This window comes from Uranotaenia lowii, chromosome 3 (assembly GCF_029784155.1).
Source record: "Uranotaenia lowii strain MFRU-FL chromosome 3, ASM2978415v1, whole genome shotgun sequence".
Lineage (NCBI taxonomy): Eukaryota > Metazoa > Arthropoda > Insecta > Diptera > Culicidae > Uranotaenia > Uranotaenia lowii.
In genome coordinates this window covers 257,370,947-257,397,534 of record NC_073693.1, presented here as the reverse complement: position 1 = coordinate 257,397,534, position 26,588 = coordinate 257,370,947, and the positions used below count along the sequence as shown (strand labels likewise).

The following is a 26,588-nucleotide window of genomic DNA, read 5'->3' as shown; positions in this document are numbered from 1 at the left end:
ATCTGACGCCATCTTGAAATCGAAGATGGTGGCTTCCGCTGAACTTTAAAATGCTGTAAATGACTGAAAATCGCATGAAACTCCCCAAATATGGGTATTGGGTGAAAGGGATCAACGAGTAGAAGACGCATTTCTCTATCAGACGCCATGATGAAATCCAAGATGGCGGCTTTCGCTTAGCTTCAAAATGCTGGTAATAACTAAAAATCGCATAAAACAACCACAACACAATTATGGTGAAAGGGACCAATGACTCTAAATAGCTAGCTAAAATAAGTACAACAAGATGAAAAGAGCTAACAAAAAATGTACAGCTTGACATAACAAGTTGAAATAAAATACAGCAGGAAGATCAAGATGAAGCATCTACAATAAAAAATGAAATTAAACAAGATAAAGCATGACAACATTCGATGATTGAAAATAAAACTGGCAGACGAAGGCAAGCATGAAAAATTGTAGTCATAATAAGATAAGACTATAGGGGATTTTTTTTTATTATCTGACAATTTGCGCCGGGGGTCTTCAGATTTTCCCCAAAATTGAAAATTGGGTTCATTTTTGCGACTTAAAAACACATGTATTTTTTCAGATTTCTAACATTTTTATTTTTTGAGTTAGCTTCGGTTAGATTTTTTTGTCAATAAAAAATAACCATTTTTCAAAGCTACATAACTCTGTTGTTTCTCAACGGAAATTATAAAATAGCACATCAAAATGCATTGAAATTTTATCAGCTTTCCAAATATAATAGTTGAAAAAAATTAAATAATGACCTTCAACATGAAAAGTTGTAAATAAACTTTAAATGGTGTCTAAAAGTATCGTCTGCACCACCGAATATTTTGCAAAAAATATCTTTGTGTAGCTCGATTCATGATGCAACTTTCATCTGAAGACACCAAAGTGGGCCATTAACACCTTGAAGAGTTATGAAAGAAATAATGACAATAAATCTCTTTTTTTGCATCGAAAACAAACAATGGTGGAACAACTGCACTTGCATATGGAGATAGCAAGCACTTCTAACAACATGGAAACAAAAGAACTTACCAAAGCAGGTAAAAAACACAACTTTTTCGTGCTTTGTAGAGTGTTTGCAGCAAAACTGACCTTAAATTTTAACCAAAATTCTGAGTATCGCGTTGTTTAAGTGATATAACTAATAATGGGAATGTTGCTTTTACAACCTGGTCATATACTATATAACTTATTAATTTTTCGATCAAAGATCATTGTGAAGCATAATCAATGCCAATAGTAGAAGGTTCAGTCCCTGTGTTTGGGATCACAAAAATGTGATTAAAAAAATGAAATATAGACGTGCTTTACATAGTTTTTATATCGGGAGCTAAGCACTGGACACCAAAATCCTTTCCCATTGATCAAAAAAGTATGAGAAAGTGGCACAAATGTTGTAGAAATTATCAAAGAGCTCAGTATGGCCAGCCCAGGCTGTAAAATGACGAAAATATGATACTTTTAACGTATTGGTTTTCTACATTCGCCCAGTTTTGAGGTTTATCATACTAGAACGAACATAATTCGTCGTCAGTGTTTTGCTACCTCGATCGCTCACACACGAATCTTCAGTGTTCCACCGTCCATTTTTAATCAAATCTGGGGAATTACGGATGCAAAACTTAGCGCATAAACTTCTAAAAATGACAGTAAAATGTGCATAACTTGTTGTGACCTGGTGCAAAACTGGGTATAAACGAATACATTATTAGATTTTTGGATATAACATGAAGTCAGTTAAGCTGCAATAATCTACCGCCCCTTCTTTCATAACAGTCCCATATACAAAAATAAGCAAGCGAGACAATCAGCTTTTTCTGTTTTGGAATATATTTTTAAATTGTGACCACCACTTTCAGCATAAACGAAAATCGTTTCTAGGTTGTCATAATAAATCGTTAGGCCTGAAATTTTCGAAATTGGGTTATTGGTAAGGTCGAGAGCACCATTTTTATTCATTATGGGACTGTTAATCGACCATATTTGAAACCTTTTTCGAATTTACTAGCATAACAGTCCCATACAAAATATATTTTTCTCACCAAGCTACTTTCTAAGACTTAAATTTGATCATTTTTGAACTTCTAAATGCAATTGTCAGAAAAAGAAACATACTTTTGCAAAAAAATATCATGAATTCCACATTGTAAGTTGAATCTTTTTACGATTTTTGATTGCATCCGATAGTTTTTCGCTCAGGAAGTCATTCCTAAGAAAGTCAAACCTGCCTTCGAAAACTAGTGTGCATCATTCGACATCAAGTGAGTTAAAAAAAAGTTTAAATGATTCAAAGCAATTAACCCAAGACTATTTCGCCGAAAGAAACATTGAAAAGTAACCAAATCCGAGGTATTTCACAAATGGGACTGTTATTCAGGTATATTTCATATAGGACAGCCACGAATTGATATTTTTTTCGAAATTTCTAGAACAAAACCTCTTTTTTTAGTCTTTTATGTTGAAGCCTTATGTTAACCTAAAATGACGAAAATTCATATGGGACTGTTGTGCGAGTGAGGGCAGTCTGAAAAGGACGAAAAAATAGTGCTTTTTACCAGCTTTGATAAGTTCTTTTGTTTCCATGTTGTTAGAAGTGCTTGCTATCTCCATATGTGAGTGCAGTTGTTCCACCATTGTTTGTTTTCGATGCAAAAAAAGAGATTTATTGTCATTATTTCTTTCATAACTCTTCAAGGTGTTAATGGCCCACTTTGGTGTCTTCAGATGAAAGTTGCATCATGAATCGAGCTACACAAAGATATTTTTTGCAAAATATTCGGTGGTGCAGACGGTACTTTTAGACGCCATTTAAAGTTTATTTACAACTTTTCATGTTGAAGGTCATTATTTAATTTTTTTCAACTATTATATTTGGAAAGCTGATAAAATTTCAATGCATTTTGATGTGCTATTTTATAATTTCCGTTGAGAAACAACAGAGTTATGTAGCTTTGAAAAATGGTTATTTTTTATTGACAAAAAAATCTAACCGAAGCTAACTCAAAAAATAAAAATGTTAGAAATCTGAAAAAATACATGTGTTTTTAAGTCGCAAAAATGAACCAAATTTTCAATTTTGGGGATGATCTGAAGACCACCGGCGCAAACCCGTCAGATAATAAAAAAAAATCCCCTATATTAAACACGATGAAACATGGGGTCTAACGGGTAAAAAAAACACCATTTTCACGATTTTTATCTAGAGCTATCGTTCAAACAAATGTATTCAAATTTTTTGGATTATACAAAGCATTGTTAAAAGAACATTTAGTAATTTTTCCGTAGAAAAATATTGAAAAATGAGCCGGTGACGGAGCACTTTCGAGGATGCCTTTTAGAAAACAGGATATGCGGTGGACACTGTATCTCAGCTCAGAATCATCTGAAGTAAAAAACATCAGAGCAAAATATTTTTAATAGATGTTTTTCTGGACCCCAACGTTTTTATTTAACTTAAAAAAAAAATTTTATGAAATTTTTGTGGCTGTTTGAAGTAAAAACTACGATTTTTTACGAAAAAATCCGCCATTTTTCACCTGTAAAATCTCCCCAAAGTGAAAAAAACAAAAAAGAAAATCGTTGGGGTCTGGTATTTTATATCTAGAAAATATCACCCAAATTTGAAAAGAATCGGATAAGCAGTTTTCAAATGCCGATGTCCACGGACTTTAAAAATGTGCTTTCGAGAAAAACGCGTTTGAAGTTTCTGTTCTCTCTCTTTTGCAGTATGTATTAGATCAGAGGAGATAAAGTCCTATAATTTCTACAGTTTTGCTTCGATTGACTTAAAAATTTGACATAACATTCTTGAAATGTTTTACAATAAGAAAATAAAAAAATAAAAAACTGATTTTTTGAAAGTGTTAGACCCTACCCCCCCCCCCCCCCCCCCCTTAAACGAAAAAACATGATAAACAAGACAAAAAATTATCCAATATGGAACAAGATTAAGCAACAAAAAAATAAGACTAAACCTGATGAAAAGGTAAAACAAGGCAAAATGAGAAACAAAAATAAACAAGCTTAGATAAGGTGAATCATGCTGTAACAAGACATGACATTAAAAATTATGATAAAATAACCCAAAAGGAAACTAACAAAAAATATAGAAACAAACTAAATAAAATTCAATTGTTAAAACAAGATTAAATTTAACATTGAAGGGCACAAAAAACAAGTAAAAAACTTTATTAAAAAAAATAAGCATTTAGAAGTAAACGCAAGCCTTTCTGCTTTTGTTATTGAAATCACTTTTGAAAATAACTTTAAATTATTTAAGAAAATTCTGCACTTTTTTGACAAAACTTTAAAACAAATACATTACCTTTTGAAATGAAAGTTCTTAACCAATTATCAACTTTCCTGAATACTTCAAGTAATTTTCAGTTCTGCGAAAAAAGTTCTAGAAGTTTTCTATTTGTTCACTTTTCCTCATTTAAGGAATATCTAAAGAAGTTTTGAACCAAATTGAATTTTAGATATTTTCGATAAATCTAATATTTAGTTTGACTGATTTCAACAAATGTGTTAAATGAAATCAATTTTTTTATACATTTTGCAGTAATGTCAAAAATACAATATTCAAAAATACAATATTCGAAAACTGTTGAATTTTACTTTTTTATACCATGCATCATTATCATCATCTTAAAAATATTATTCTTCAATTGGATGAAGTATAATTAACAGAATCAGAATCAGATTTATCTTTAATGTAGGTTTGATAGTTAATCAGTTATCAATGATTGATTTCACTTAAAATTGACACATTTCAAAACTCCAGATCATCAAAACTAAATGTGATGGTACAAATTTAACAAAACATTCGAATTTAGTACGCTTAACTGTACCAAATCAATCATTAAAACATAAGCACCAGAGTGCTTCTCTCTTGTGTTATCGAATTCTATAAATAATTTTTTATAATTGTAAGACGTGTTTACTGAAAAAAATGCTTTCTAAATGAGAAAAAACTAGTCTATTTAATATTCATATTTTATTTTAATTTTCAAATGAATTTACTGAGTTTAATAGCATAGATTTTTTTTATTTTTACCAAATTTAAAATTCAAACTTTTTAAAATTTGTTGAATTTTTTTGATAAGAGTGTCAATGTTTTTCAATTCTGAATTTTTGGTGTTCTAAAAACATTTTTTTTCCTAATTCACAAACCGCAATTAATAGTTTTTCAAATTCAAAACACAACGGCAATTTTTAATCAACCCTCCAGTTGAAAATGAAGAAAATGAATGTTAATTAGTATGAATAATAAGTAACAATCATTATTTTGCAAACAATCAATCATGAATAATTTTTTAACGAATCTGACATTAATTGTAGAATGTATTTTTTTTCTAAATCTGTGTTTTGGGAATATATATTTCAAATTTTAAAACTAGACTGCTTAGAAATAATTTTGATGCAAATTTCAAGTTCAGAATAAGAAACATAGAAATTTTATCAATGGCTTACCGAAAATATCATTGATTTGAAATTTTTTTGTTTTGGAAGATATGATTGATTTTATCCGTAATTTTATTATATTTTGAGTATGGAAGAAGACATTTTTGCACATTAAGTCATCTAGATAATTCAATTGAGCTTGACCTGAAATTGTTCTTTGATTTTTGGTTTTGACTATTCTTAAGCTTCATTTTTGCTAACATGACAAGCAGGTAAAAAGTATTTCATGAAACAAGTTATAACCATTTCAAAATAAAAAACATGAATCCATTGAAATTTATTTAAAAATGGCAGACTTTGCTTGCTAGAGCTCTTAATAATTTCATGAAAAGTTTTGCAATGGTCATATAAATCAATAGATTCTCTAGATTTTTTATTTTCGTTCTTCGGTGCTTTCAAATAAGTAGTCAAAAACGCTGAATTTTACAATAATAATTATGAAAACAAAATTTGTATATCATCGAATATCTTTTCTGGGGTACGAGTTAGGTTTGTGCATTGTTCACATGAATTATACTGCAAGAATCATAGAATATTTTCTAGAGTTATTATTTTTGAAACTTTCATTTCATCTTTGGCGATTATTGAATAAAAAATTTTGTTTTCTCATACAAATTTCCATACAAAATTAAAACTAGTTACTCTAATTCAGGACTGGATGGATCGCTGGATCGTCATTATACATCGGATTGTGATGAAAATTTGCACAGGAGTGTTTTGAGGAACGCTCTGTTGCTTTCAGGTTTCAAATTTTGGGTCGGCAAAAGGGGTCTTCCATATTATCTGTTCACCGTTTTGCGTTATTGTCATAATTATGCATGTTATGTTGACGTTGTTATGCATCGGAAAAGATTATGAAAAGAGAAAATCGCACAAGACAGTGTTAAGGGATGAATGGAAAACATGTTTCCCGGGCCGGGCCATAGGACGGTAAAAGAGTCTGTCCATATCAAAAGTTGTCAATTGTCAATTGATATTTTGTATTCAATTTTAGTGTTAAGGTCAACCTCTTAATTTAAATATCAAGATAAAGTACAAGAAAAATGTGGTGACTTTAAATACTTTTGATCGTTGTACCCAATATTGTCGAAAAAGTGCATCGGATTCAGTGTTCTAGACTCATCTTCACGTATTAATGATTGAAAGCGAAACGAAGTCCGTACAGTAAGTAAATCATAAAAATATTAAAACTTGTTATATGGATTCAACCTTTTTTTTTAATTCGAGCAATGCCGAGTAAATCAGCTAGTAGGTTAATATTGGTAGGTATATCATATTTATTTATTCTATTTATTCTATTTTCGATATTAGAATATCTTTAACTAAATACTTAAAGAGGCTTCTTCGGTAAAATTAATTAAAAAAACGGAAACGATCTTAAACGTATATTTTCGCCTACACTTATCATTTGTAGAATTAACTGCAATCCTAGACGCTCTTTCTTTCTGTTGGCCAGGGTTAACTTCAGCGATCACTGCTTATGATTTCGACTGAACCAGATTTGAATTTCTAGGGTTTTATTTCGCTTAACAGCTATACCTAATGTAATGTCGGTTCCCATTATTTACTGTCTGAAACTTCCGTAGGCCATGGCAGCCAGCAGAGCCATCAGCAAGGTTTTAAGCGAAACGACTACACTCATGGCGCCGTCCTCGTATTGCTTGTAGTTGCATCCATTTCCGTCGCAGGTGTGACACGTTTCGGCATCCTGGCAAGTGTTGGTATCAGACAGACAACCCCGGACAACCTGGCCACCAGCCACACTCACGAAACAACGGTCATCCGTTTCGTACAACGAGCACAGTTGGGGCGTCGAGTTAATTTCATCCGCGCAGGTCGAATTGGTGGTTCCGTGGCACTGATGGCAGTGTAGCCGGTGTTCCGGGAAGATCTTAATTGAGCGGAAAATAAAGTAAATATCATTATAAATGTTTATAACAATGTGGTGAATCTTCAAGAGGGCATCATAAGATCATTATGTTAAATGTGCGTTCAAAATAAGATGCATTCAAATAACATGAACTTATTCTAGAGCCCTTTGGACTTTTTTTTATCCAGTCAAGTTTTATTTGCATGATTTATTATGTGCAAAATAGCATATTTTTTTCCGCAAACTTACTGCTCCGTTGCATCGTCCTTGGTTTTGGGGGTCGTAGCACAGCAAGCAGTTGTTTTGCATGTTGCACTGAGCGAAATCTTCACGACTCAACGAGGCCGAGCAGCCGCGTTCCACGTGGCGATCTTGATAAGAAAATGAAGAGAAAAAATTTGTGTTTCGATTTTTTTAATTTATTGTTGTAGTGACCGATATTATAAGTAAATGATTTTTTTTAAATTCATAGTATTGTAAGTATGCAAAATTAAATTTAGAAAGAGTTAAACCTACAGTCAAATATACAAATCTAAGAACAAAATCAATTTTTGATACATACCCACAATTCGGGCGAAGCAGGTGTTGTTGTTAGCCATTTGATTGCAATCCCGCATCAGAAGACCCCCGTCTGGGATCAGACATGATGAGTCCGACGACGACGAGCAGACAAAGCAGAAATCTGAAATAATGGTTAGGTTTATGTTATCGACCGTTTTTTATGTTTAATGTTTAATTTTTGGCTATTTTTCGGTCTTGGATTTCAAGCAAACAACTTTCTTTTTGAAATGCCCGACGTTTCGACCATTTTTGGTGGTCTTCCTCAAGGGTACTGGAATTTTATTAGTTTCAAAAGTTACAATGAGCATTGTTAAGAGTCTGTTTTAAAGTGTGTAAACTCACTTGTCTAACGGTTGTTATTGTCAGATTTCGTTTTTTTCCAACGTTCAGGTGTCCAGTCTTCGCTGCTCTTCTGTGAATATGTGTTTGTTATTTCGATTCAATCTAATTTTTCACAATCAAATTACTTTCTTAATCGGGATTATAAAACAATTTCTCATCCGATTTGCGATGGCGCACTGTAACTGTCGTTTTGAGATATGGATTCTATTGTGTGGAATGTGTGGATGGGGTTGGAAGCTAGACTATTTGGGGTAATGAGTGGAAGTTGGTTGGTTTGGTTCTTTGCTGTGTGTGGGTTTTGTGTTTTGGAACTATTACTACTATTACTGGTTTTTGATGTTGTTTTGACTGACTGTAATATTCCTGTATAAGTGGTATTAAGTTTAGCTGTATCTGTTCTGTAATTTACCGTATTATCAGTATTGGTAATGTGGCACATTTCCAATACCCGTAGAGTTGATGAGTATTTCGCTCTATCAACAATCCTGGTTTTGGTGTGTTCGAACCTATGCTCTGTGTTAATAATATGATCGACCATGGCTGTAGTATCTCCCAATCTCAGTTTTATGTCTGTGGTGCTGGTGACTCCGCTCTCCAAAACTCTTTCATATCTGTTTACATCGGATTTGTGACCATACAGTCTCTTTGTGAGTGTGTTGGTGGTCATTCCGATGTAAACCTTCTCGCAATCACGACATGGGATGTTGTAGACGATGTTCGACTGTTGAGCTGGCAATATCGGATCTTTGACGATCGGATATAATTTACCAACGCAGTTGATAGTTTTTTGGGCGATTTTAATGGTTGGAAAATCTTTTTTCAGGTCTCTAACGATTCGGCTGGTGAGGTTTGGGATGTAAGTGAGTGTTCGGTAGCTGAAGTTGCTGGTTGATTCGGATTGTGGCCCCTCGGATGTTGTGTTGAAAGATGCTGGTTCCCTGGTTATGTTGTGTGGCTGCTGTTGGATGGATGTTGGAGTTTGTGGCTGATGCAAATCTGATGGTGATAAATCGTGCTGTTGCTGATGGTTGTTTGGTGATGATTGCGGAAACTTTGGTGTGTTAGATGCTGCGATGTGATGATGGGTGGTTGATGATGATTGCGGAAACTTTGTTATGTTTGATGCTGCGATGTGATGGAGGGTGGTTGGTGATGATTTCTGATTCGGTTGTTGTTGTTGTTTTAGGATGTTTGATGCTGCGATATGATCCTGGGTAGTTGATGATTGTTGGTGCTGCTGTAGTTGGTTGTTTGATGCTGCGATGTGATGTTGTGAAATGGTGGGTTGCGAATACGGACAGTTTTTATGTTGTGGTTTGTTGCTTTCTGATGTATTTTCGTTTAGGTGGATTATGTTGAGCTGTTTGAACATTCCTTTGATAAGTTTTGATGGATAATCGTTGGTTTTCAGATGTTTAAATATTATCTCTTTGCATTGTTTTAATGTCTGATTAGTGGTCAGTTGGGTCACTCGTTTCACTCGGCATACAACTTTATGAAACGAGTGACCCAACTGACCACTAATCAGACATTAAAACAATGCAAAGAGATAATATTTAAACATCTGAAAACCAACGATTATCCATCAAAACTTATCAAAGGAATGTTCAAACAGCTCAACATAATCCACCTAAACGAAAATACATCAGAAAGCAACAAACCACAACATAAAAACTGTCCGTATTCGCAACCCACCATTTCACAACATCACATCGCAGCATCAAACAACCAACTACAGCAGCACCAACAATCATCAACTACCCAGGATCATATCGCAGCATCAAACATCCTAAAACAACAACAACAACCGAATCAGAAATCATCACCAACCACCCTCCATCACATCGCAGCATCAAACATAACAAAGTTTCCGCAATCATCATCAACCACCCATCATCACATCGCAGCATCTAACACACCAAAGTTTCCGCAATCATCACCAAACAACCATCAGCAACAGCACGATTTATCACCATCAGATTTGCATCAGCCACAAACTCCAACATCCATCCAACAGCAGCCACACAACATAACCAGGGAACCAGCATCTTTCAACACAACATCCGAGGGGCCACAATCCGAATCAACCAGCAACTTCAGCTACCGAACACTCACGTACATCCCAAACCTCACCAGCCGAATCGTTAGAGACCTGAAAAAAGATTTTCCAACCATTAAAATCGCCCAAAAAACTATCAACTGCGTTGGTAAATTATATCCGATCGTCAAAGATCCGATATTGCCAGCTCAACAGTCGAACATCGTCTACAACATCCCATGTCGTGATTGCGAGAAGGTTTACATCGGAATGACCACCAACACACTCACAAAGAGACTGTATGGTCACAAATCCGATGTAAACAGATATGAAAGAGTTTTGGAGAGCGGAGTCACCAGCACCACAGACATAAAACTGAGATTGGGAGATACTACAGCCATGGTCGATCATATTATTAACACAGAGCATAGGTTCGAACACACCAAAACCAGGATTGTTGATAGAGCGAAATACTCATCAACTCTACGGGTATTGGAAATGTGCCACATTACCAATACTGATAATACGGTAAATTACAGAACAGATACAGCTAAACTTAATACCACTTATACAGGAATATTACAGTCAGTCAAAACAACATCAAAAACCAGTAATAGTAGTAATAGTTCCAAAACACAAAACCCACACACAGCAAAGAACCAAACCAACCAACTTCCACTCATTACCCCAAATAGTCTAGCTTCCAACCCCATCCACACATTCCACACAATAGAATCCATATCTCAAAACGACAGTTACAGTGCGCCATCGCAAATCGGATGAGAAATTGTTTTATAATCCCGATTAAGAAAGTAATTTGATTGTGAAAAATTAGATTGAATCGAAATAACAAACATATATTCACAGAAGAGCAGCGAAGACTGGACACCTGAACGTTGGAAAAAAACGAAATCTGACAATAACAACCGTTAGACAAGTGAGTTTACACACTTTAAAACAGACTCTTAACAATGCTCATTGTAACTTTTGAAACTAATAAAATTCCAGTACCCTTGAGGAAGACCACCAAAAATGGTCGAAACGTCGGGCATTTCAAAAAGAAAGTTGTTTGCTTGAAATCCAAGACCGAAAAATAGCCAAAAATTAAACATTAAATCTGAAATAATATTAAAGTTAAATGGTAAAATCTTAATGTAATGTTCGTCAGGGCAGCAGGCCTTGCCCACGACACGACTGGGCGTGTTTTTTGGACAGCGCGTTTTTTTTTCGTTCGTTTCCGTTTTTAGAGAAATTTCGTTTGAGTTTCAATTCAAAGTTTGTAGAATGAATGGTTATATGGCTAATTTTTGAAAATATGGTGTACAATGAGAGAAGATAATCCTATTAAGAATAGATCTACCAAATCACACGGGAAATGATTGTTCCAGCCAGTGTTCAAATGGTCACGAGCATCAGAGATCGTAAAGTGAAAAGTCGAGTGGAAAAGAAAAAATGGCGTCTAAAAAAAAGTCTTAAAATACCTGATGTAAAAACCGTGAATTAACCGAAAACCTTGTTGAAAATTTAGAAGAAACCTGAGAAATTATTACAGAACTTTATTTGGCTTTCAGCTCTTGACAAGCTTGCTATTTGATGTGGAATCTGAAGAATCGGTTTAATTTTTCACAGGAAGAAATAGTTCATTTGAAAGTTTTTGTTGAAAGGGGGAAAATTGAATGTGATGTACGAAAAAAATTAATTGAAGCCGTTTTTATGCATAAACGTGTCTCCCCGGATCGTGGTTGATGTAGCAGAACAGGAACTTGGTGAGGAATTTCCAATCTTTCGTTTATCCTTTTCTTTCTACCTTTTCGTTAAAATTGTTTTCAAGGTAATGTAAAAATTTAATAACTCTCGAAAATCAGTGTGAAATCATGCGTTTTAGGTATGTTTTATCAAGGAAATCATTTTTACAAAAGTCATTTCTTTGAAATTTGGTTATTTCTGGTTTTGAATTTAATTATTTATATTGATCCGTTACTATGACGATAGGTTGTAAATTTGTGGCTACTGGATTTGATGACAATTTGTTGCGTATACCCAAAATAAAACTTCTCTCTTCTACCATGAAATCATTTGAAAGGTTAGTTTTCAAAAGGTTTCGTGGCTGTACTAATTATTTTTCTGTTTCTTTAACGTTTCTTTCTAAGAGCGAGTAAAGACGCTATAACTAGGGTCAAAGACCAGAGATGATGTTGCACTGAAATTCTAAAATTTTTATTTTGACGTTGAAAGTAAAAACTATTCAAAATTTAAAATTTGTTTTAAAATAAAAGACTTGATAAAATTAAATTTATTGTATTCTAAAGTTTTGTATCTCAAAGCACAGAAGGACGACCTCACGAAACCCAACATCAAGGAGCACAAAAATTTAGCATTAGTGCTCCCAGCAATACAAATAAGACAATTAATAATTACAGAAACGTATGGTTCTGTTGTCCACGTTTCTTCCTCCCTGTGTTCCAGTTGTCTCTGCGTCCAATACTGCACAGTGGGCCCGGCCTAGTAAAGATGAGTAGTAAATGTACTTTTAATACTCACCGAGATGCTGACAAGATCTGGCTGTGTATGTATCATAAGCATAAGCATAAGCAAAATCTTAATGTAATGTTCGTCATCTATCTTTAAGTTGAAACTATATTCGTCATCCAGGGGCGTAGGAAGAACTGCCTCATGTAGACGGGTTTTTAAAATAATATTTTTGCTCCAACAAAGCTTATTAAAAACTTGAAAAAAGTTATTGTTCAGTAAGTACTATCTGATTATTAAATTTATTTTTTTTTACATTTAAAATCTTTTCATTTTGCGTAAAGATTACATGTCTCATCAAATATTTTTCATTGAACATCAACTTTATTATTAAAAACCTGTGAAGGTTTTTAAAACTAAAATTGGGGGTTGAACTTGCAAAAAAACTGAAATTCTTGTTTATAGTTGTAGTTTGTACAAACCGACTTTAAATAAGGAATTTCAAATATTGAAACTGAATTAACTATCAAAATTATAAGTCGCCAAATTATGCGATTTTAGTTTTTCTATCGAAATAGTCATCCTGGTGTTTTTAACTTGACTGTGAAACTCATGTACGTACTGAATCTGAATTTTGACGATTATTTCTCAAATCAAGTGTTAATCACCGTAAGTTTTATTTATGAAATTATTTTATCAGGCAATATCAGTGAAATTTTAAATTTATTTCTATCGGGACCTAAATTCAAAATTTAAATTTTGAATCTGTTTCCAAATTTTAATACGATTTCTGATATATACTGAAATAGCTATTTCTGAATTTGATTGCAGATCACAATTTTGAACATGGGCCAAGAAGTGAAGTTTTATTCAGAACCCTCAATCATGAATCATTTTCAATTATGATGTTTTGGGTTTTAATTTCAACTCATTAATTTTATTTTTTTATTTTTAGTTTTAATACGATTTTTGAATTTGAATCAATTACATCAAGTTTTATGAATTTTGAATAATATACCTGAGTCTTAGTTTTTATTTCAGATTCGTCATTTTAAAGCTTTGTTATGTTTGAATTCTGCGTAAGAACTCAATTTAAGAACTTCGAATCCGGATATGAAACATAAACTCAGGATGGTTCCTACCTTTATTAAATTCGGCAAGTTATTACCCAAATATTGAAATTGCGAATGAGTTTTGAAAAGCATGAACCAAATTTTGAATAAAATGCTTATCCGAATTTGAACCAGGATTTCAAAACAACTTTATATTTCTATTCTATCATGATTTGAACTAAAAATCAGGAATCATAAACTGGCTGCATACAAAATCCAAAATATGAAATTAGATATACAATATTGATTTTGATAATATGGGACTAGAACGTTGGATATGAGATTGATCTTATTTAAAGTTTAATATTCAGAACAGGTTTTCTATCAACAAGTAAGAAAATTTTGAAAAAACCGTAGCAGAATACAGAATAGCACATAAAACTGGGATTAGTTTTAGAGGTTTTGGCATCAGATCTGAGTTAAGATTGTTACTCTTGAAAGGCCTTACTCAATCATCAAATTGGATTGAGAATTCAAAATTTAAGTGTAGAGTAGAATACCTCGTTGCTTTTCCTCGACCCTCATGGAAGGGGAGGGAGGTTTAACCCTCAAACCCTCTCCCTCCCCCCCCGTTCTTACGGCCATATCGTCATCTATCTATTTTCCAAGGCCAAATGGATCAACATAAAAGGTTCTCAATATTGAAATTTAGGGGAAAAACAGAACAATTTTTTTTATTTAAAAAACAACATACGAGAATTTTTTTCAATTTTTCGCCTATAATTTTTCCTAGGAACTTTAAATTTCTCAGTTTAGAGCTTGGATGTGTTAAGATTTTTTCAAAAATATATAATAACTTAAAAAATTTGAATAAAAATGATTTTTTACTAAAAGTTTTTGCAAAAATATTTAATTTAGGAAAAAAATTTAAATTTACGATCAAATTTACCTAGAACTAACCTTAAAATTAACTGGTAAAAAACATCGAGATTCCAGTTTAAAGAACACTATAATATATAGTCACAACGTCTTTAATAAACTTTAAAATGCATTGCAATGTTTCTTTTAATCCTGATTTCAATGTTATTTTCGAATTTCAAACACATTCTACCTTTGTAGGACCAGAACTTTTTGTATAAATCTCACTATAGTCCGCCAAAAAGAAAGTAAACATTAACATAAACACTCAGTTTTGTATTATTTGATTCTAACCAAATCATTTGCTACTCATTTGCTACCATGTAGCGTTGAACCTTGTTATATTTCTGGAATCTATAAAATTCGAGTTAGAAAATCAATTTAATGTTTTTCCTCGAGGGTGCAACACTATATTGTAGAATGATTAAATTGTAACTTTCTTCACTCAACTCAACTCAAGGAATGATCATAGACCATACCAGACAAATTAAACTATAAATAATAAGACTACCAAAAATGCATGAAAACAGCGAAAAAAGCACATAAAATTAAAAACATGCAGAGTAAGTTTTCAACAAGGTTGAAGCCGAAGTCTTTTAAGGAATTTCTTAGTAGGTAAACCTTTTTTTTTTTTTTGGTTTCGATTATAGTCATTTTAACATCTTTATGTCATTCGCGACTTATATCAACAATGCAGTTGGATTCATGGAAAAACTTATCCGGTACAACTGTGATCGATGTTTACGCTTGGGATCGAACTCATGGACATCGGCTCAGGAAGCAACTGACTTGTTAACTGAGCTATATCAAAAGCCCAAATGAAACTTGAATATACCATTCTACAGGCAGATTTATTAACTTTTTTTATTTATAAAAAAAAAATACAGGCAGATTATTCATCTTGAAAAGTGGGATAATCTTCAGAGGTAGTTCGCATATGTTTACATGTTTAAGATACTGGATTTTCATTAGATAGCACATGGAAAAGATTGTAAAAATACACTGTTATCATTTGAAGATAAAAAAATAAGGTTCAATCAATTCAAGCTTCCTAAAACATTGTGGTTTCAAATTTTTTTCGTGATAGGGTGGATAAGCATTAGAAGGAAATTATTCTAAATTTCTATTAAAAACTATTTTTTTTGAATAATATAAAAACAATAGATAATCTTTGTAAATAAGCCCAATCAGAACTAAAAAAAACTAACACAACTTACAAACTTCACATGGCCTAACATATGCGAAATCCTGAGCAATGAGTCATCAAAAGAAACAGCGATTATGCGATTCATCAAAAAAAATTGAAACGTGGAACAAAATTTGAATTACGTCAAGCTATTTTTAAGTATTTTTGAACACGGATGTCATATTCATAGTAAAAGGTCTCTAATAAAAAAAAATTATAATAATTACGAGGCTAAATTAGAGGAAAATTTAAATAAAGATGAAAACAGAGCTTCCGAGATTTCCAGAAGTCAAATGATTCATATTTATTGATATTTAAACTGGACCCGAGCAAGGCCCGTGGCGTAGAGGATAGCCTTCCAGTCTTCTAAGCCAACGGTCATGAGATCAAATCCCGGTCACGGCATACATAGTACACTTTCTGTGGGTTGGTGGTTTTAGCATTTGTTAGATGCTAGCCATCATATCCTCGAAAGATGTACGCTTAGAGTTAAGTGAAAGGAATCTCTTCGAGGAAACATTAAGTTTCATTGAGATCCTGTATGTGTTTGTGTTCGTTTTAGTCTAAGATAAATAGCAGCTGTAGGATAAAAAAATTGTACCCAATAATCAACTTTTCCGAAGACTGCAAGTTATTTTGACTTAGAAGTCAAAGAAATTTCATTTATTTTTCCTTTCTTTTGAAACGAAATTCTGATGAAATTTTAAACCAAAATGAATTATAGATATTTTTCAAAGTATAAGTCAAAACGCTTTGCAGTCTTCAAGAAAAAGTAAAAAATAATAAAAATATCAATGACTGTTTTCTTAAACGCCTCATCAGTAAAACTGGACGCGATAGATAAAATCCAAAACTATTATTTTGTAAAAATCGGTTGAAAAACAAGAGAGATATATTGGTTTTAGTTAGGAGTGTCAAATTGACACTCCAGGGGCTGAAACGGGTAAAAATTTCAGGGACGGATGAGGGTTAAAGGACGAATCATTATGTGAGTATTTTTCTTTGCAATAGTTTTTATAGTTTTGCCAGGCATATTTTACATCTAACTGAATGATAATTTGTTTGATTAGATGAAGTTGAAATTTTTCAAATGGAAGTTGTTCTCAAAAAACGATAGAATATTTAAAAAATAAATTCAACTAGAGATTAAAAAAAAACTCCAAAAAACTCCATTCTAATTTTATGTAATTTGGCTGCCTTTTCGGCAATTTTTGCGAAATGGCTTCGAACATTGGAAGCACTTTTATCTCAAATTTGACTTTTGAGCAAAGAATCTTTCGGATAACGAACTTCTTTGGTTCCTTATAGGATCTTTAAAATTGTTTTTCTCGAAAGTTCACTCAAAACCCGCTCTTTGATATTTTGAAGCAATGTTATTATACATTTCTGTTGATTATCAGTTATTAGTATTCAGAAGTTATCAGGAATAAATCCCAAAGTTCGGTTGAATCACGATTTCTGAAATTTTCTACTCATTATTTATCATAGAACAACATTGCTGGTCAAAATTCATTAAAACCAATCTAAACTTTAAAAATATTTAGAAACTTCAATAGTAATATTTTATGGATACGAAGTATGGAATAAAACAAAACAAAAAAGAGTTAAATATTTTAAAAAATACCCTAAGTATTTTTCTCATTTAAAATTGGCATAAAGTGTTTGGTGATAGCAACTACTATTTATAGAAAAGAATTTTGGTTTAAAAAACTCCAATAGGTTTTTTTTTAATTTGGAGAAAATTTGCGAATTTTTTTTATATATTTAAATAGTTTGTTGTAGAACTGTAATCTAATATTAATTTTTTATATTGACTAGTAAAAAAGAATACAGACGATTAAATAATTTAAAAAGTTTTCAGTTATAAGTAAATCTGGAATTTATGAGAAACTGGGGCGGGATTATGGAACTCGAAACAATCGAGTTTCGTTCGATTCGACCAACTTTGGCATTACCGATCTCGATTCGAATGGAACGTTTCGAGATGATCTACTACCCGATTTACTCGAAATCTAATACGTTAAAATTTAGAACTCGAACGAGATTCGTAATACTGATTCTAATCCGATTCGAGTTCAACTCGAAACGGGTAACTCGAATCGAATAGGATTCATAATTCCACCCCTGATTTGATTTAATTTTATTTTAGCTTCACCGAAGCTGTCTAGGAACGAACCTCTCTCGAGACATTTTGCAGCAAGCTGTTAAAAAATTTTAATATTGAGAACAACTAAGCTAACAGAGCTATTCAAAATTTTCAAATTCTTTCGGTAAAGTAAAAAAAATTGGAAGGAAAAAGGAAAATAATAGTTATTGATTTGTTATTTTCAATAGAAATGTTGAAAACATAATTTTTGCCAGGTCTTTTTAGGGAAGTCTGTGTTTTGCTGTCAGTTCGCCAACGAAGTTTCTAAAATTTCGATTTATGTTAATGTACAACTGGAAACTTACTGAGCGTATGTTATAATTTTACAGTTGTACATAACACATTTCATGGGGTTTGAACACTGCGTTCCTTAAATAAGGCATAAGTTATTAATCCAAAAAGTAAATGTGATCACATGCTGAGGAATTCGGGCTCTTATGATAAATTATCTGCATAGCTACATACAAAGCGTTCAATGATAGGTGTTAATTTTGAAAAATGTTAAGACAAGTAAAAGAAGCGGTAACAAATTCTGAATCATCTTTTAATGCTATTCCGATAAGTGACCCCTCGTGGGGCATTTTCCGATCAATTTTTTAAAGCCGTAAGAATCCACCGAACACATACACACACCCAATAGATGCATTATAAGTAGGTAGGTATTCGACAGACGCTGATAAGAACGCGCCAAAAATTAAATAATCTTTTTGAAAGACGCTAAGCACCCCGTCTTATCTTTCTACCAACGTTTTTATTTTCTGTTTGTATAGTGAATGATAACGTGAAGCATATCGATCGGTTTCGTTCGAATACTTTCAGTTTCTGGAGTCAACGTTTTTGGCTTTCATTTTCAAGCGAAATACCCACTGTATTATTTTCTGAAATTTTGATACAGTGTTTTTTTTGTTAGCTGGTTTCAAATCTACGCAATGAAAAAAAATTAAACTGTTTCGCTTCGACTTGGTCTTGTGACAATTTGTCACTTTACTTTTGAAAAAATGACGTTTAACTGTTACATAAAAGATGCAAAAGTTTCAAATGATACTCCAACAAAATTTTTTCGTCTAAAGTTTCTGACACAAAATATTTTAAATTTTCTCTTTTTTCAAGTTTTTTTTTATAAAACTATGCACTATTTTCATTTATAAGAACTCTGTGAAGCAATCAGTCAAATTTAGCAAACTCAACCGTTTAAGGGATAAGTGCGTAACACTTTCAAATACGCAAATATGATAAATTTCCTATGAAGTAACATTTCGCGCATTATGTATGTATCTGACTCATAAATGCAGGTTGGCTTGTTATATACATATCTCAGTTATCGAGTCAGTTGCCTGCTAAGCCGATGACCGCGAGTTCGAGCCCAAAAGTAAACATCTGACACAGTTTTACCGGATAGGTTTTTCAACTATCCGCCAACTGCAACGTTACATTACAATTTCAAATTTGATACACTCTGAGGTTATTATTATTGTACTTCCGGCATAGAATTGTCAAACTTCACACATTTCATTTGAACTCGGTGACTCCTCAAGCAAGCTATGACTCATGTTGAAACACGCGTTCTTCAATGGAAAATCTTCTGTTCAGTCACTTATAACTGTAATATTAATGGTCTTCAATTACTTGCACTTGCAGCAGCCACTAGCCCTGCCAGGATCAGAAAAACGGCCTTCAAATTTCTCATATTTAGGACAATCCGAATTGCTCTCGGTCACTTATGGTGATATGATTGAAACTCGATGCGTTTGAATTTTTCCCGAACGTACGCTACGCGAATTTTCTTCCAACTGAGCCGGGTAAGTAACAATACCCGACCGAGTGTGGTCTTATTTTAGGCCCATTTTATCTAATCTATTCTCACCTGCATATGAGTGTGTGCGCCGATGTCGTAACCCATCAAGATAAACACGAAATTGGCTGGAACAATGCTTGACGCTTTGGGAAAGGGTTTTTACACCCCCAAGGTAGAGGGGCCTATTTTTAGAAAAGAGAACCTAAGGTATCATATCTTCGATTGAAGAAAAACAAAGATATTTGAGGATTTGTAATCAATTACTACCCGTTTTGTTTTTTGATATGAAAATCATACCTCATGGGACTTTTACAAGTGTTTTTCCCTTGATGATTTCTTATATGATCTAGGAGAAACAGTTTGACACCGTCGCTCAAATGGGTGAGAATGATAAATAATTCTATCATGGCTTATTTAAATATCTAATATAATTGTTTCCACAATATAGTTTGATATTGATAATTGTTTCTAAGATATCTTTAAACCAGTTGATACCTAGAATTTCAACTAGAATTTGCTTGAATGAGCCCGACCTATCACCGGCTACCCTTTTTCCGGCTTGTAGCAGAATACGAGATCAATAATTCGCACTGCTTGCTCGCACACCCATATTTGATCCTGCCTCACAAATGTTGGCCGAGTCAAACGATCTGTTTACACGTTTTCCACATTGTTTGACTTTCTTTGCAACTATTTTAGTTTTGGTGCCGCGCTTGGAACTGTCAGAGCTGCCAACGGTTTTTGGAGGGAAATGGTCTGGTACGGTGAAGCTAAAGCCTAGTCCACACTAGGCAACATGGACTGCGATTTTTGTTATGAGACGAACTTTATTGTCTGTTGTTGGAAACCTGAGACAGTCTCAGTGTCTTCCCAGTAAAATGGGAGTATCTGAGACCGCCCAATGACGAGCTGTCTCCTAGTGTGGACAAGCTTTAAGAATGAATCAGTGTTACCATTTGCTTAATTTATGAAGGTTTTTTAAATGGATACAGTATAAATATTTTATTTCCAGTCAAAATCAATAACGATAATCAGAGTGATATAAAGCTTGGTTCTTTTAAAAAAGGGACACTTTATTTTGCTAATAGCTCCTTCACTATCAATCTGATTTTCAAAATTTTGACAGCATTTTGCTGTCTGTGAAAAGTTCTATTATACCTTTCTTTTCAAAATTAGAAATTAACGCATTTTTGAGATATTCACGATGTGTTATCAAATTGATAGCTCACAAAACCGTTGATTATTCAAATAAGTACTCTGTGTGAGTGGTGGAAAAGTATGCAAAGACTATCTTAAATGTCCACAAAGTTCAAACCAAACATTGGAGTGAGGCACATGATCGGCAACTACGGTTAAGTGGCATCAGGGAATTCAAGTCTCATACCAGCATTTTTAATGCTGGATAAACGAAAAACTAAGTGTAGATCGCTGAAATGTTCTCTGATGAGCTGAAAGTGTTGACTAGTAAGTTATGAGTCATTCAAACCTAACCTATAACAACAAGTTTTTCGCTAGTTCCAGAGCTCGTTAGCAGTATAGCCGGTCATGAAGCTATGAGATAGATGATTTCCGATGCACGACAAAACCTATGAAAAACCCCATTTCAGTTTTCTTCATTGAAAGTATTTCGATGAAACGAATGGTTTTTAAAATACCCGCATTCGTAACTGTCCCATTTCTAAAAGAACTAAGTTTATTAAAATTTTATTAAAAAATACTCTGCTTTCACTTGATATTCTACCAAAAAAACTTTTCAACAAAAAAGTAGATCAAAATTCTCCTCTATGTTGCCAAAATATTTAAAGCAAAAACACACTCACATGTTAAGAACGTACTTGAATTGTGTGTAAACAATCAATTTTTCGAATGATTAAAGGTTAAAAAAAAGTTGGGTTTATTTAGACTGATTGTTTATTTGAGCCTAACCATTTATAGATGAAGAGATAATTTATACTTTTTTTGTAAATGTTGAACGTTTTCACTTACTCTAGTGTGCCTTCTAAACTGAAAATTCTTCCGGAAAATGCATATCCTCACTTTTTGTTATGAAAATGTGGTTTATTTGATTGCTAACTTTTATTTATGCTCGCAAAAAATCAAAAAGTTCTCTGCATTTAAATACATCGATGCTATATAATCTATTTTAAGGGACAGGCTCTTGTTCAGTTATGTGTCTGTTCAGTTTCATTGAATTTTGTTGGTGTTCTAAAAATTTAAAAGGCGCTTGATACATCTTTAGTTAATTACATTTGTACATGTTCTAAAAATGTTTTTCTAATTTATTTCTATCCAAACTATCTTATTATTTTTTCTGTTATCGATATGAATCAAAACTAAGCTACTAGGCGTATTAGATTATAAATTATTTATTTGTCAAACTTCCCACTTTCTTTTTTTCGAACGCCTGCAGAGGGTCGAACCATTATTTCATATGCATCAGTACTAAATTCATATTTTTTAGACAACAATTGCTACTTCAATGAACACGAAGTAAATATGATTTTAATTTGTAAACTCATTTAAATGGTTTGATCGGTTTAGTGATTCGATCGGCAAAATATCAATCTGGGTCACATCTAGGCGTCATTCATTACCATGCGCTGTACACCGCCACCACGTGCATTGAAAATGTGCTTGGTTGAGAAATACGCGCCCAAATCTTCCCACTAATCTAAGGTTGCCATCCGTTCCGCAAAAGCGGGACATGTCCCGCTTTTTTGTTGAATGTCCGCTGTTCCGCTTTTTCCTCAAAATGTCCCGCTTTTTTTCTTGGTAAAAACTTTCAAAAAATCAAACTTTAGTCTCATTTTGAATTCTGTGATGAACATAAATCTTTCAAATGCATCTTTCCCAAGTAACACTGAATGATTTATGAGAATCTTAAGGTCACTTATGAAACTTAAACTTGGTCTTGTAGCCTGTTATAAAACCTGAAATGTTGCTTGGTTTTTCTCAAAATAAGCAGCATTTTTCATAGTTTATCTAAGGCAATACTGAATAACTCTAAAGCTCCAGCATTACAGTAAGATTCTGATTCAGTTAAGTGTTCTTGGACCACGTTCAACCAATGTATGAATAAAATATTGTTTAAGGTGCCTCCAAATAAATTATAGATTATAGAATTAAACAGATTAATATTTGCACCGGAATCTTAGATAAATTGCGTTATATTATACACCACCTTTTTCGGCTCAATTGTCTAGAGTATGTAAAGAAGAAATGTGATGGAAGTTTTCTTGAGTTTTCAAATTTTTAAACAAATTACCAAACAAACTTATTTTTAAACAAATTACACAAACTTTTTTTTTCACGGTATCAAATCCGCCGTTTTCATAAACGACTTGAAACATGTTCTCTAAAATAACGTGTAAATTCGCGAAAACCGGGGAAAATAACAGTGCATATGGCGAAAACCGTGTAAATAGAAGTCATGCTTATGCTTATGCTTATGATACATACACAGCCAGATCTTGTCAGCATCCCGGTGAGTAGTAAAAGTACATTTACTACTCATCTTAACTAGGCCGGGCCCACTGTGCAGTATTGGACGCAAAGACAACTGGAACACAGGGAGGAAGAAACGTGGACAACAGTACCATACGTTTCCATGGCTACTTTAAACTAAGATTTTAACGTTGGAAGCACATATGCTAAATTTTCTGTGCTCCTTGACGTTGGCCCGTATGCATTCGTCCTTCTGTGGATGGAAATGATGTTTTTCTGCACAGAAATCCAAAACTCCAATTTTCCTTCTAAATTTCCTTAATTTTATTTTTGATCTGTATTGTATTAACGTGGTTAGTACTAGTAACTTAGAGTTTCGGATATCGACGCACTATCATTTCTGGTCTTTGACCTTGGATATAGCGCCTTTGCTCGCTCTTGAAAAGAAATATTAGAAGAACAAAAAAAAAACATAATTAGTGTTCCCAAATCCCCTTCCCCTAGGAAAACTTGTTTAAAAATAATTCAACGATAAAAACATATTGCGCATTTTACAGCGCCAACTGCGGTTCAAACTATCAATATAATATTGGAGGGAATCCTGTGGATAACATTCAGTGGGTTAACTTTAAAGTGATTTTTTCAATTGAAACTTACTTGTTAGAATAAATCTGTTGAAAATCTATTTTATTCATCTAAATTTATTGGTAGTATTTAATTTACTGAAGATTAAGAAAAACACGTAAAAAATCTATCACTATTTAGTACGAAAAAACGAGAATCGTAAAGGCGAAAAATTGGAATTTGCTCACCGAGTTTGCTGCATTCGCTCGTAGTTATCACATATGTATATTCTAATATGTGCCAAATGTGTTTCGCCGACCCAGGGACATCATCAAGCACACATCGATTCAACTTGCCTTTCTTCACTTCCCACCACAAATCTACCCCCTTCCTCCCCTCCCTCCCTCCTTTTACAAATTTTCATTTTTCTTCCTAGTCTCGTCTTGTGGTTGTAAAAACACTCTTAAACGCACAGTTATATCACTTCTGACACTATGGAATTCGAAAAAACGCGTGCACTGCATCAAAGTCAACGTCTCTAACCTGATCTGAATGTTCTTACTGAAAAAATGTTCACTAGACAACTTGAACTCTACGCATCGGAAAATTTGGTACAAGCACTCAATCACTTCAAGTCTCTCTGAAAGTTAGAATTTCGAAAACTCGTAAATTTTTCTAAAAGTTATTACAAAATTTCCACGACCGAAAAAAAAACGCGTGTTGTCCGTTCAGCACCCGCCTACTTCGATGAAAACCGTGTAAATAGAAGTCATGTAGAAAAACTGGGTAAAATCAATCAGCGTTTAAAAAAACCTTAGTGTTACTTTCTAAAAAATTATAAGTTTGGCTACACAATTGAGCTTTTTTAAGATTTTTTTAAATATCCCGCTTTTTTTTGGCTATGTCCCGCTTTTTCTTCGTGAAATGTCCCGCTTTTTTCGGAAAGTATCTGGCAAGCCGACTAAGGGAACATCCATAAATGACGTAGCTTTTTTTAGTTTTTATAAACCCCCTCCCCTCCCTCCTCGTAGCATTTCGTCACAAAGTCATAGACCCCCCAAGATAATAACGTAGCTTTAATAAACTATCGCCCCCCCCCCCCCCCCATTTTTAAAAATCGGTTTTTAATTTTTACTTTTATTATCAGCATTTTGCAAGAATAATACAAAAAATAACAAAAAAGGGAAATAGTTATAAATGGAATTTAAAAAAAGCATATCAATCAGTCAAAAAAAATCAAGCTACCTTTCAACAAACAGGATAGCTAGTAAGTATTCAATCAGTTGCGTCGGTCCAAATTATCTTCATTCTGGATTCCAATGAAATCGTTGGGCAGCTTTCCTCCATCGTCTGTTCGGCTGGAATAATGACATCTGCGATGTCAGCTGCCTCCACCCACTCTCTATCGTCCTCCGGAGTGATAACCAGCACTTCGTGTCCTCTTTTGCCTACAATTCGCTTTGGACGAATCTTTCTATCCGAGGCTGGGGCCTAGTGGATTTTGCTATGCTTCTTTTGGAGAACATTTGAGGCAAAATATAAATTTCATTTCTTGCACGTACGCTCCTTGATTCGCTTGAAAACAGTCGGGCAGTAGGAGTCAAAAGCTACATGTTCAGGCTGGATTGAATTAGGCATCATTTAAATAGGAAATCTGCGACTGTATGCGTATGTATGGAAAACGCACAACCAAGGAGCGCGTGAAAGTGAAAATTATTCAAAACAATTTCGATTTTTTTTCTATATTTAATTAAAGCTACGTAGCTTTTCTTGAACCCCTACCACCCTCTCGTCACACATCGTCACACAAAGTCGAACACCCCACCCCCTCCCCACCAACAGCTACGTCATTTATGGATGTTCCCTTAATCAGAATGCTATGCTATGGTTACTTACTATCCTCTCACGACGCCTCGACCATGCAAACGAAAAACAAATCACCCATAGGAAAGAAATTTAAAAAAAAATGGAAGCCATGACTTTTAATTGAATCGAATAACTACAAATTCAATATTTACGGGCAATTTATGCGGGGTAGATTTCCTAGAATTTTGAACGAATTTCGGCATTTAAAAATCATAATTAGCACAACAAAAATTTTATCCAAATTTATAGCTTCAAAACATTAATGATTTATTAATTCAATTTTTTATTTCGTTTTGACCTTCAACGGAAATTTATTGCATTGTTTTCCCATACATCGTGTAAATTCTAAAGAACTCCTGGTTTTCTTTCCAAGATTTGCAAATTTTTCTTTATGTAGTAAGGAGAAAATGGGGATACTTGATCCCTTTTTCTTGTTTTCATCATATCTTTTTGAAAAAAAATAGCATATCACATTATTTTGCATTTTCTGACAACGTGTAAGTTCAAGTTTTCATGCTGCAAAAGTTTGATGTATACATGAACTCGTATAGATGAACTAGAATCGTTTTTGTGGAACTAAAAAAAGTGATATTTTGTAAGTTAAAGAAGACTTGATCTTTATTAACGGAGACATGATCCTTTAATTAGAGTGCGATAACATTTAGCAAAATCGTGCAAAACCTAAAAATGAAAGTTCCATTGAATTTTTTGTCGATATTATTTTTCACTTCACAGCTTATTAGTGTTTTATCACTAAATAGACGTCTTTCACTTCAAAATCAATGGCACAATGATGTAGAAAAGTCTATAATCGAAACAAAAATAAAAGGATTTTGAACGCCTCATTTACTTA

At 33.4% G+C, this 26,588-nt stretch overlaps 1 protein-coding gene across 2 annotated transcripts in view; it reads right to left on the bottom strand.

Annotated features, from left to right (window-relative positions):
- Positions 1-6,854: 6,854 nt before the first annotated feature.
- LOC129758472 (uncharacterized) overlaps positions 6,855-26,588 on the bottom strand; it is a 30,446-nt gene continuing 10,712 nt past the window's right edge. Inside the window, exons 1-4 of one of the 2 annotated variants that reach the window (XM_055755980.1) lie at positions 19,693-19,869; positions 7,917-8,036; positions 7,604-7,725; positions 6,855-7,375 (exon numbers count right to left, since the gene is read on the bottom strand). In XM_055755980.1, coding sequence (XP_055611955.1) covers positions 7,049-7,375; positions 7,604-7,725; positions 7,917-8,036; positions 19,693-19,753 — 630 coding nt within the window. In that variant the 5' untranslated portion in view covers positions 19,754-19,869 and the 3' untranslated portion in view covers positions 6,855-7,048. Of the gene's footprint in view, positions 7,376-7,603; positions 7,726-7,916; positions 8,037-19,692; positions 19,870-26,588 lie in introns of those variants that run through there. The other variant, XM_055755979.1, reaches the window with a different exon arrangement.